A 13,519-nucleotide genomic window follows, 5' to 3' on the forward strand; every position below is an offset into this window, starting at 1 on the left:
CACTGTCTGGATGGTGGAAACCCACCATAATATGTGTTAAATCCTCACTGTGCAACCATGGAGCCCACATGATGTATCTGTCTTATCCCTGCTGCCCAAGGGCCCCACATGTTGCATGGTTTTATCCTCACCGTCCTTCCATTTGCTGGGACATGGACCCCATCCACATGGATCCACATGATGCATGAGTTTTATCTTCACCGTCCGTCCATCTGCAGGGACGGTGGAACCCATCCGCCTTGATGACGTGGTCATCCTGGCCTTCCAGATCAAGTGGGATCCACCTTGATGTATGTGCTATACCCACACCGTCCAGCAAGGACGTGGGGTCCACCTTGATGTATAATTCCATCCACATCGTCCTTCTCTGGATGTGGCCCCTTCCTGATGCATGTTTTGTATCCATACCGCCCAATCATTTGTAGAGATCGTTTTATGGAATTACACAGAGAATGAGATAGATCTAAATTTCAAGTGGGACCCATCATTATGTATTTTATCCACGCTGTCCAACAGCCGTGGGTCCCAATTTGATGTAAGTGTTGTATCCACACCATCCAGCTGGGACGGTGGGACCCACCATGATATATGAGCTTCACCTCACTGTCCAAGCACTTGGACGGTGGGATCCATCGTAATGTAAGTGTTTCATATCCACACCGTCCACTATTGAAGTTTTGGGACCCACCGTGGTGTGTATTATCTCCGGACCGTCCATTTGCTGGACGTTCGTGCAGGGCCCACCTGCTGTATGTATGAGACCCTTGTGTAAGGCCCATTGTGAAATGTGAGGCCCATATGATGAAGCCTAATATGATGTATATATGGCCCATATGATGAGGCCCGATGTGATGTATATGTGGCCCATGAGTGAGGCCCATCGTGATGTGTATTAGGCTCATTGCGATGTGTAAGGCTAATGTGATGAGGCCCATTGAGATTGTATATGAGGCCCATGCGATGCCGCCCATTGATGTATATGAGGCCCATGGGATGTGGCCCGTTATGATGTATATGTGATACGTGTGATGTGGCCCATGTGATGCGGCCCATTGTGATGTATGTTAGGCCCATGTGATGCAGCCCATTGTGATGAGGGAGGCACATGTGATATGGCCCATTGTGATGTATATTAGGCCCATGTGACGCGGCCCACTGTGATGTGTATTAGGCACATGTGATGTGGCCCATTGTGATGTGTGATTCTAGCAGGATGTACATAATGATGTTTATGATGCCCATCCACGTTCCTGGTTGATATTAAACGGGCCATGCTTTGGGAGCAATGATGGTTTAAGGTCCACGTTGTATGAGCAATGATGGTTAGATGTCCACATTGTAACTCTCCCTAAGGCCCGTTGTTAGGCCCATTCTCATCTCCCCTTAATAAGCTAACCCAAACTGTTGGGCCCCCATTGATGATTATATTACCGATCTTTCCCTTGATTAGGCTATCCCAAGCTGTTAGGCCCTCATTTAATATTGATACTTTTCGCCATACCCTGTAGGACCACTCAAGCCTTGGAGCCCATCTTGTGTTCGTACCGAGCCTTCCATATGGAATGTGGCCCACCTTGTGCTTATCGGGCCCTTAAGAAGCCCAGATTTGTTACATGATGGAATGCCAGATTTGTTACATGATGGAATGAGCAAGGAAGCCCATTCCTTGTTCTTAGGCCCATTCTTGATATGAGTAGGCCATCTAGGCCCATCCTTGATATGAGGAGAGTACATTGTCACTGTAGATGGAAAGATCGGTGGTATTAGGTTTAGTATATCTACTGTTGAGGACCGATCCTCATATTATGGATTAGATCTGCTTTCCTTCTATGAACTCCGCCATATATATATGGGCCGATTATCGATTACGACTATGATTGGTATACGCACTAAGTATGTGTTAGCATAACATTGTGATTGTATGAGGCCCATTGTGACTATGTGAGGCCCATCGCAATTTATGAGGCCCATTGTGTGATTGTATGAGGTCCATTGTGATTGTGTGAAGCCCCTTGTATGTGCGAGGCCCAATTGTGATGTGTGAGACCCACCATGTGTATGTGATTGTGTGCATGCCACTCATTCATTATTACGGGCCATGGGCCGCCTTATACAGGCCCACCATGATGTATGTGATTATAATCATGCTTAATATACTTCATGATACATGCCCATATGCATCATTCACACGCTTGTTATGAGGAGTGATTGAACATAGCATGTGCCATTGGGCTGATTGTTTATGGGACTCCCCGAGAGACGGAGTTGCCCTACATAAGCATGTGGTACGCACAGGTTTGATGCATGACTAGATGGTATGGCTCATGCGTCTCGCATTTTGTGACATAATCATTTGGTGCCCTAGCGACATCAGGGCTGTGGCCTCCACAGGCATATCGTGGATGGCCAGATGGAACACTGAAAATATTTGGTTTGAGCATATGGGCACTTTGGATGTCTGTGGGTGAAAGTCCCTAAACTCCCATGGTCAGGGGATGCTCCAACGTCTAGACTCAGTGAAGACATGGGCGCCGAATGCCGAATACCAGGAGGCCGCGCTTCCCACTATGTAGTGGTCGGTTGGGAGGGGTGTGGCCTTATCTGCCTAAGTGAAGGGGGTTGTAAGCTAGGCTAAGTTTAACCAGCTCATAAATGGGTCTGCTATCAATGAGCCAGGCCGATATTGGCAGGTGGGTAGTGAGGTCTTTTCCACTCACTAGGCTACGCGGCCGGTAGGGGCGGTAGCCAGCTTAGAGTGTACTAGACCCCAGTGATGATCCTAGAGATGTACGATACTGATATGTGGACTTGGCAACAGTTGCGTAGTCAGCATTTGATTGATTCATTCATTCACTATCTACTCAGGCTGGCATTGCGAACCAAATCATTATGTGTACCTTCACAATAGCCAGGATTTCGGTTAGGGCACGCGACCAACCTGAAATCAGGAATTTACCACATAGAGTCTGGCTATCCAAATTAGGTATGGGACTGGTTTGGATAGAAGACCCTTGTGATGGACCCCATAACTTGCGCTACTACGTACCATCATACCGACTTCACACTCTAGTTTGGTCACTTCTTTGCACTGCATATTGTATTGCATTCTCGGTATCTTATATTTGGCTCATTTATGACTCCGCATTGCATAGCCGATCTGCATTACATACTCTGATATTGAATGACTTATAGCCTTGCCAGTATTTTGTTTACGCTGATATTTGTGTGCTTAGCACTTATCTTGCACACACACATACACCACCCTCTAAGCTTTCTATAAGCTTATGAATGATAGATGCGTGCAGGTGATGATAGGACACAGTCGAGCTGAGGCAAGACATGTGGCAGAGTTTCCGGAGCTTTTGGCATTTATCTTGTATTTCCTCTTCATGTATTGTACTCAAGTTTTTTTATTTTAATGGATATGTGATGATGATGTTGCCTTTGTGATTTGGGTAAACTCGTGGTTATGCTTATCTACAAAGAAATTCATGTTAAAAATCCTCCTTGTAGGATCCCAGGATCGAAATCTTGCATATGGGCGCTGGAAGTCGAGAATGGGGTACTACGGAGGCTGTCAGCACCAGATTCGGAAATCGAGAATTTTATGAGCCCGGTTTCCAAGTTATGGGGAGTGACACCCAGTGTGATGTATGTGAGGTCCATGAGTGAGGCTTGATTTGATGTATGAGAGGCCCATAGGACATGGCCCATTGTGATGTATTCGAGGCCCATGGGACGTGGCCCATTGTGATATATTGAGGCCCATGGGATGTAGTCCAATGTGATGTATATGAGGCCCTTGTATGAGGCCTAATGTGATGATTGTGAGGCCCATGAGTGAGGCCCAATGCAATGTATGTGAGGCCCTTCTATGAGGCCCAAAGCGATGTATATGAGGACCGATGTGGTGTGATTCCATCATGATGTATGTAATAATGTTTATAATAGGTCATGCCTTGAGAGTAATGATGGTTATGTCCACATTGTAACTCTCCCTAGGGCCCATTGTTAGGCCCATTCTCATCTCCCCTTAGTGAGCTAACTCAAACCATTGGGCCCCCATGATCATTAGGCCCATTCTCGATATGAGTAGGCCGCCTAGGCCCATCCTTGATATGAGGAGAGAATATCATCATCATATAACATGCTTAGTATAGCTTCATGACCCATACCCATACGCATCATGTATGCTTAATATGAGGAGTGATTGATCATAGCACATGCCATTTGAGAGATTATTATGAAACTCCCTGATAGGCAGAGTTGCCCTACATGAGCGCGCGGTATGCGCAAGATTGCTGCATGACTGGATAGTATGATTCATTCATCTCACATTTATGTGATATGATCCCTATACGTCCTAGCGACATCAAGGCCGTGGCCCCCACCGGCACATCGTGGAGAGTCGGATTGGATACCAAAAATACTGTTACTAGCATCGGGGCGCCATAGATGTCCCTATGTGAAAATTCCTAAACCCGATGGTACTAGAGGATGACTCCAACGTCAAGACCAAGCGAATACATGAGTGCACAAGGGCTGCATACCAGTAGGTCGCGTCTCCCACTGTGTCTTGGTCGGTTGGAAAGGGGTGTAACCTAACCCGCCTGAGTGAGGGGGCAATATATAGGTTGAGTTTGACCAGCTTGAGGAATGGGTCCACTATCGACGAGTCGGGCCTGATATTGGCAGACGGATAATAAGGTCTCTTTTACTTACCTAGTTGTGAGCTCGGATAGGGGCGGCAAGCTGGCGTAAAGTGTACTAGACCCTGGTGATTGTCCAGAGTGAGAACTGTACTAATATTTGATGCTCCTAGTGATGAGTTGCATTGATATATGGATTCGGATGAGGATTGATATGCTTGAGTTACATCTTGCATCGCATAACCATGATGTGGTCGATAATATTTATGCCTTACATCGCATGGCCTTGATGTGGCCGATAGTATTCATGCCTTGCATCGCATGGCCTTGATGTGGCTGATAGTATTCATGTCTTGCATCGCATAGCCTTGGTATGACTGATAGGATTCATGAGCTTACCACTTTATTTTGCATTACTTTGATATTGTATTCTTAGCACGCTTATATTGCGCACACACTCTCACTACCTTTTAAGCTTTTTATAAGCTTATGCACGATTGATGTGTGCCGGTGACGCTAGGTCGCAGCCGTAGCTTAGTAGGAGTAAGAGCGTGCAGTCGAGCTTTAGGAGTTTCCGTTACTATTATCATTGTATTTCCCTTTATGCGCATTGTACTTTAAAGATTTTGATCATAGTGGGTTTTGTGATGGTTTCTTGGTTATTGTTAATGGGTTATGCTTATGGTTATGCTTGTTACAGAATAAATTCATACTGAAAAATCCTGCTTATAGGATCCCAGGATCGGAACCTGGTATATGGGTGTTAGGAGTTGAGAATGGTGTACAACGGGGCTGTCGGCATTGGATTTAGCGATCAGGACACTACTCAAAAATAGGGCAATGCCGACAGCTAAAAACCGTCGACAATGACCTTCCTCGACAGATTTTAACCATCCCAAGGTCCTTCGGTAAAGGGTGCATCGGCGTTTCTCGCAGACGGATTAAAACTATCGGCGTTTTTGACGGCCACAATCGTCAGCATTGCTAACGGCTAAGGGCGACGGCCAAAACCGTCGGTGTTTTCCACCGACGGTTTTTAGCCATCGGCGATTCTCATTAATTTTAAAAAATTGAAAATTAATTGAATTTGGATGTTATATTTGATTTTCAGTTTTTTTTTTCTATTGTGTAGACTTTTACCTCCTCAAATAGGTTGGTTCATTCGGGGTTTTGGAGAAATGGGTATATCTAATTATGGATGTGTTATTCAATGGACACATCCAAAACTAGATATACCCATTTCTCCAAAGCCCTAAACGAACCAACCTATTTGAGAAGGTAAGTCTACATGATAGAAAAGGAAGAGATCAAAATCAAATATATCATCCAAATTCCAAATATTTAGATTGGATATTTGCTTTAAAAAGGAGAAATAAGAGAGTTGCAGCAGCAGCAGTAGTTTTTTCAGAGGGCTTTGGATAGAGAAAACCAAGAGGTGGACATAGAAAACTAACATAATCCTAAGGGAATAGAAAATTGCAGATTCCAATAGTAATTCTATTGTTTTGTTTGGACAATAGTTCTCCCTGTAAAAGTCCAAACGTCAAATGGCTCTCTCAAGAGTCAACATATGGTGAAACCGTAAGCTGGTGCTTAGCACTAGTGCTTAAATTCAATCCTTCAATCAGAAGGTCTAAAAGTGTTTATGCAGTTTTAATAAAAGCAAAACCGGGTACTGAAATGTCGTGTGATTAAAAGTAGCTTGGAATTCTGGGCATTAGAATGGTGGTTTCGGCAAATAAAATCCAAAAATGTAAAGTATTTTCCAACCAATTCGGTATCTACAGCTGGCAATACACATAGAAGGCCTCATCTTTTGTGTCAACTGAACTGGATGATTGAAATAACTGATACTTCCCATTTTTAAATGCAAAAGACCAAATTGAGAAGCATAATAAACACTGTAACAATCCATGACTTTGAAATGCTCAATAAGCGGATTAGAAATTCTAGAGAAAATAAAGATCGTTATAATTAGTACTGCATGTGTGCCATGTGTTCCTTTATATATATATATATAAAGAGTGCAAACTCACTTTTTAAAGTAGTATACTTACCATTTGAGTGAAAGCAAAGAGATGTTTTGAATCTGGTTAACTTGCATAGGTACATATGATTCAAAGAAACTAAAATTTGTTTCTCAAAGTAAAACCAACCCTCCCAGTTCAGTTTAATCTAACAATATTGTTAATAAAATTTGATTTTCCACTAATTCTGAGAAAGAAAAAGAAGGAAAACAAGCCATCCAATGGTAACAAAATGACAAGATGAATTTTGGCTACAAGGATGATGGGAATACATACCTAAAGGAGACATGCCCAATATGGAATCACTGCCACAATGAATAAAAAAGTTTTATAAACAGGATATCTAAGGCAGTTGTTCTTTCTTTGTTTGAAATCTCACCAATCATAGTAGCAGATGTAGAATTGAAGACTACGAATGGCCTGCACTTGAAACAAAATACAATTCAACTTGTGTCATAATCTAAACTTTTTTAGCAGAAATGGTAAGCATTGGTCCATATTCAAAAAATAAAAATAAAAAATTACACCCATCGGATGGCAAGGGTTATTAAAACACCATGAATTTTAGGCCTAAGATATCCTGACCATGAGACCCATTGTAGTTATGTTGCATCACTAACCATGGGCCCCACTTGTACAGGGTGAAACTTGAACAGCACTATACAAACTTTTGGTTTAAGCATTTATAATAACTCTAGCTCAGAAGGGCGGTGGAAGTAGACCAAAAGATGATGGAGAGGATTTACATTAATAATTAGAATCAAGGACAAGCTGGCACATAATTGGGAATCCTAGCAGAAGCAACAACATGACCAGAACTTTGTGTGCGTGCACACATGCCTGTGCACCATGTGCATGGAGAGAGAGAGAGAGAGAGAGAGAGAGAGACCGCTAGCAACTCCACCGCTAGCTCCATCTCGAAAGGTTGCATGACAAATAGAATGGTGAGCTAGTTCAGCAGCTTCTTCAATTGACATGTCATAGTAGTACCTGATAAAATCCTAGAGCTATCGGCAACAAATAGCTCATTTCTGAACATAGCAAAGAAACATGTGATAAATGGCCTACCCATTATCCAGTACACCATAAGCATATGGAGAACCAGATCCAACAGAGAATCGTGTTCCCTTGAGTCTCCCTCCTTCGCTGTCTACATAATACAAACCAGGACCCTAAAATTGCACATGGAGTAAAATATTGCCAGAGGGTCCACTTCAGCCTCAAGAAACATTACATCAAAGATACAATCCTTTTATAACCCTTATTGAAAGCAGGCAAGAAGCCCAATTTACAAAACATATTCATACCGTTTCATCCCATGCAACAATCATTGTTCCGACTGATAGACCCATTCCACAATATGAATACAAAATATTAGCCAATAGCTTTGAAGCGCTAGTTACTGAAATCCTCCGCTTGTTAGCCAATAGCTTTGAAGCGCTAGTTACTGAAATGCACATTGGAGTAGGAAGAAGCGATTGGAACGATATATGATTTTAAAAGGACAGAATGTCACAAGAAGTACAAACTGCATAAATGATCATAAGTTAAGTGATCTGAATCCATTTCTAGAATGTCAAAAACAATCCCATTAACTAAATATACAAGAGTCCGCTCTGATTTGCATTCAGAAAATGTAATTCCTGAGAAATCAAAGATGGGGAACTTAATATTGGTAGTATGATCTTAGAAACTGCAGAAAATACCAATTACCTGCAAAACTGCAATCTGTGCTCTAATTTGCATCCAAGCCCACAATTTCTACGAAAGGCAAAATCTAGAGTCCAAAATCACCAAGTTTGAACTATAATAAAAATAAAAAAAATAAAAAACTATGAAAAACCCAAAAATTGCATGATTTCAACTTTGAAAGCAATCTCGATTGCCTGCAAAAATGCAATTTGTGTTCTAATTTGCATCCAAAACCACAATATCTATGGAAAGCCAAAATTTGGAGTCCAAAATCAACAATCTAGACTATAAAATAAAAATAAAAATAAAATAAAAACAATGGAAAACTCAAGAATTGCATGATTTCAACTTCAGAATAAACGACTCAATTACATAAAAAGAAAAGAAAAGAAAAAAACACAATTTATACTATGATTTGTGTTTTTTTTTTTTTTTTTTTTTTTTTTTTTTAAGTGCATGAATAAGACATCAAGAGCTCAAAAATACCAATCTGAACTCCTGAACTGTGGGAAAACCCTGAAATTGCATTCATTTGACTCCAGAAAAAAGTATTAGTTACATGAAAACCAAAATATCTGCTCTAATATGTCATATACCAACCTGAACTCAGAAAATGAAAAACAAAAGCCAAAAATCGAGTGCATTCGATTTTACAAAAAGTCTCAATTACACACCCATGATTACATGTCCTTTCATAGCATCTCTTGATTTGGTTTTAACTTTCCACCACATTATTGACTAAAAGGCACCATGAGACACAACCAGGAGTCGACAGAAGACAACCAAGAGACAAAACAATCCTTTTATTTTTAAAATTTACAACACCCATATCCAACTCAAAATACCTTATCACCTCCAACTGGCCTAGTGATTATTCTAATGAAAAACCGCAACTCAATTTAGTTGTGCATCCACAAGCACCTTAGTGCGATTTTGATATAATGCAAGGCCCTACATCGCAGACTATTAAAAATCGTGAATTTGCGACGGACTTCGTCCGTCATAAAAATCGCTTGGTTTAACAACGGAATGAAAAAAGTCCGTCACCAGTCCCCGTCTCTCGAAAATCTGTATTTCAAACGTTGCGGAATTTCGCGACGGACCCAAATCCGTCGCTAAAATCTTATTTACAATGGATTTATAATAGATTTTGGTCCGTCGTAAATTAGCGACGGACTAAATCCGTCGTAAAGTTCGATTTTGTGACTGATCAATTGCAAATTCCCACCCAAAATACCAGTTGGCAACGGTTTTCAGTTGCTTTTGCGACGGATTATGGTCCGTCGTAAAAGGACTTTTGCCCTAAACATTATTTTTTTCATTGTTTTTTAGAATATGGTGTAAAAATATGTTTTTTGTAGTCTAATAATTGTTTTTAATAGAATTTCAGTGGTATAATTGTACATATTTGTATATAGGATTATTTTTAAACAATTGATTAAATGCAAAAAAATAAAATAAAATTGTTTTTATAACAAATGAGTGGAAATTATTATTTTAAAAAAATTTTAAACTAATATTTAAATGATTTGTAATATCACATGAAAAAGAATATTGAGAATAAAAAATTTAACAATGTTAGAGAAAAAATGAGATTTTAAAAAATAAAAATTGTGATTTAATAAAAATCTATTTTGTGGGAAAAAAAAGAATATTGAATAAGGTTGATAAATTCGAAAAAAAAAAAACACTTGATTTTGAGAAAAAAATAGTATCCTGAAAAAGAAAATTAAAAATATTTTAAAAAATGTGAAAATTTTCACAATGTTGAAAAATGAAAATATTTTGAAAAAGAAAATGAGAGTTTGTATTTTGAAAAATAAAATAAAATTGAGAAGTTCGATAAAAATTGACAAGTTCGAATAAAATGCTTTAAAAAAATGGAGAAGTTAAAAGAATTGAAAATTTTAAAATAAAATGATATTAAAAAATCGATACTTTATCAAAAACAAACATTTTGAAATGAAAAATAAAGAAGTTGAAAAAATTTGTGATTTTGAAAAATAATTGAAAATGTTCAAAATTTGAAATTAAAAGAAAAAGTTATTTATAAAAACACAGAGATTTTGAAAAAAAATATATCATTTTAAAAAAGAAAATTGAAATGTTGAAAACAAAATGATGCTTTTGAAGAAAAAAAAATCGGCATTTTGGAATTTTTGGGAAAAAAAATTTTGTGAAAATTTTAGAGATTTTGAAAATAAAAATTCAGAATATGTATTTTATTTTTTTGAAATATTTTGTAATAAAAATGATATTTTGTTAAAAGTTTTCAAAGAAAAATTAAGAGAAAAATTATATATTTTGAAAAAAATGTTCTTTTTAAATGAAAATTGAAGTTTATCTGTGAAAAAAATATTTTATAATAAATTATTAGGCACATCCACTAATTGAACATTTAATCATTTTTGGACAATCAAATTAGTCTAGATTGAAGAGTAAATAACTTCAGATGTTTAAATAAAATTTCACTCAAATTGTTGATCAATCTTGTATGCCCAATATCTTTCTCACATATAACTATCCTGATTAGGGTGAGTAACTAGTTAAATTGAGGGTATTGATCAATAAAATAGAGTGATGGACCAGACATATAAATTGGGCCAAATATTATTGTCAAAATTGTGACCTGACTTATTGACCTCGCGAGAACCTAAGAATTGATGTTAGTAAGTTTTGTGGGCCTCATCATGATGTGTGTCGAACATCAACACCGTGCATTTGATGTGTCCCCTTTAGGTTATGAGATATCTCAAAAATCATCCATATACGAAACTCAGGTGGGCCATACCATCTAAAACTATGTGAAGGCATCCTAAAAAATATAAAAGCACTTGATGGGGCCCATATGAGTTTTGGATGTGGCTAAAACTTAGTCTGACCCCTCATCCAAGTGGGACACACATAATGAGTAGGTTGGATATGTGAATCACATATAGGTAGTGTGAGACCTGTATCCTAACCCGTACCGTTCCTTAGGCTTCCACGGTCCTCCCGGTCGAATTCCAGCGACCCGTGATTTGTTCTCAGCAGTTGCGCACAACCTTGAATCATGTCCTGTATTCCAGAGTCGGCTCAACCTGAGACTTGTACCCTAGTGACCGCGCCGTCGCCGCCAACGCTGCATATTACGTGCCGAGGCGATACCCAGGCCAGAAGATGCGGGCTCGTATTCAGTTCGAGGAAAACGCCGCGCATTTGCAAACCCAAGACAATCTTTCAAATCAATCACATCTCATGTCAAGTACACATCACCTTTCACCCTATCCCCAAGCAACCCCAAATTCAAAGCAACTCATCCCTCGCATGTCATAGTACACATCACCCATCACTCCATCACCCATCCCTCTCACTCCTTACAACCTCTCTCTCCCTCATTTCTCTCTCGTTTTCCTCCCAAGCACCCAACGTCCATAGCCTCTAAGAGGAGAAGCTAGTGTGGCCCACCTTCCTACCATCCAATCCTACCCTCTAAAGACCATCTCAACCGTTGAAATGCATCCCTTGGAGCTCTAAGACGCATCGGTGGAAGGAGAAGTCCATGATCAAAGGTGGGTGATCTTATATTTACCTTTTTGTGATTTAAGGGCCCACATTAGTGAGATCCATCATGATGTATGCATTATATAGAGGGGCCCATAGTGGCGGGGTCCCTCCGTTACTTCGATCTCTCTCTCTCTCCCTTTTGATGTGTGGCCCACTATGATTCATGTATTTTATCCACGCTGTGTGGGGTGGCCCACGTGTGGACCCCACCTTGATGTGTGGTGTCTGCACCGTCCCTAGGACTGGACGAGGGACCCACCAAATTTATGTATTTTATTCACCATCCAGTTGGGATGGTGGGACCCACCTGGCTGTGTGTGATGTGAACAGGCCCACCGTGATTTGTATGATCCACACCGTCCAAATGGGTGGGATGCTGCTGGACCGTCTGTCCAGCGGCTACAGGGATCCACCATGATATGTATATTTTCAAGCAGTTGTGGGGTCCCACGTATATCTCTCTCTCCCTCTCTCACCTGCTGTATGTGCTGCACATGGCCCCACCATTGACGTTTGTATGACATCCACACCATCCAGCAATGGACGGTGGGGTCTACTTCTATGCACGTGCCTTGCATCCAGTCGTCCGTCCAGGACGCTAGATGCTAGGCTGGTTGTTTTTTTAATTAAAAATAAAAATAAAAATAAAAATAAATATATATGATAATAATAATAGTAATATAATATATTATATATCATATGTATATATGGTGGGCCCCACGTGGGACCCACCTTCTTGAAGTAGATTGGCTGGTGCGCCTCACACCAGTTATATATAACGGGTGAATTGACATCACCAAGTTTTGTGGTCCCCATGAGGTATGTATTATACCACACCGTCCATTCATCTGAGGGACGTGGCCCACCCCTGCACGTGTGGGTGGGACCCACCATGATGCATTTATTCTATATCCACTTCATCCTTACGTCTAGGACGGTGGACCCCACGGTGATGTATGTGTTTCACACATACCGTCCATCTGTCTTCAGCTCGTGTGGGGCCATCCCAGTGTGGAATGGGACCCACCTTGGTTTATGGATTGTATACCCAATCTGCCATCTGTCCAAATGGTGTGGCCCACACCATAATGTATATGTTATGTCCAGACCAACCATCTGATGGACGAGCAGCAATGTGCTGCTGTACATGGGCGTTGTCAGGCCCATGGGACCACTATGATATATGTTTTGATCCACACCATCCAGTTCAGTGTGGACAGTGGGCCCTATCATAATGCATGCGTCGTATATCCACGCTGTCTGTCCAGCTGGGCCCTGATGTATGTATTCTAGCCACACCGTCCATCTGTATGTGGGACTGGCCATGATGTAAGTGTTTCATCCATGCCGTCCCATCCATGTATTGGACGTGGACCACGTGGTCCACCTTGATGTATGATTTAATCCACGCCGTCCCGTCCATGTATTGGACGTGGACCCTGTACACGTGGTCCGCCTTGATGTATGATTTAATCCACGCCGTCCATCAGGTTGGGACGGTGGGGATTCAACCATGATGTGTTATATCCTAACTCTATATCATATAGGGCCTGCCTCGATGTATGTTTTATCCACATTGTCCGTGGGACGTGTGACCCACCTGAT

The 13,519-nt window shown here is 40.7% G+C and overlaps 1 protein-coding gene across 1 annotated transcript; it reads right to left on the reverse strand.

Annotated features, from left to right (window-relative positions):
- Positions 1-7,467: 7,467 nt before the first annotated feature.
- Positions 7,468-8,151, reverse strand: LOC131220029 (proteasome subunit beta type-5-A-like). Its single transcript, XM_058215007.1, has 3 exons — positions 7,984-8,151; positions 7,745-7,848; positions 7,468-7,666 (listed from the first exon to the last, which is right to left on the reverse strand). The coding sequence occupies exons 1-3, from the start codon at positions 8,134-8,136 to the stop codon at positions 7,468-7,470; spliced, it is 456 nt and encodes a 151-aa protein (XP_058070990.1). The 5' UTR covers positions 8,137-8,151.
- Between the last annotated feature and the right edge of the window lie 5,368 nt (positions 8,152-13,519).

Source organism: Magnolia sinica, chromosome 12 (genome assembly GCF_029962835.1).
Source record: "Magnolia sinica isolate HGM2019 chromosome 12, MsV1, whole genome shotgun sequence".
NCBI lineage: Eukaryota > Viridiplantae > Streptophyta > Magnoliopsida > Magnoliales > Magnoliaceae > Magnolia > Magnolia sinica.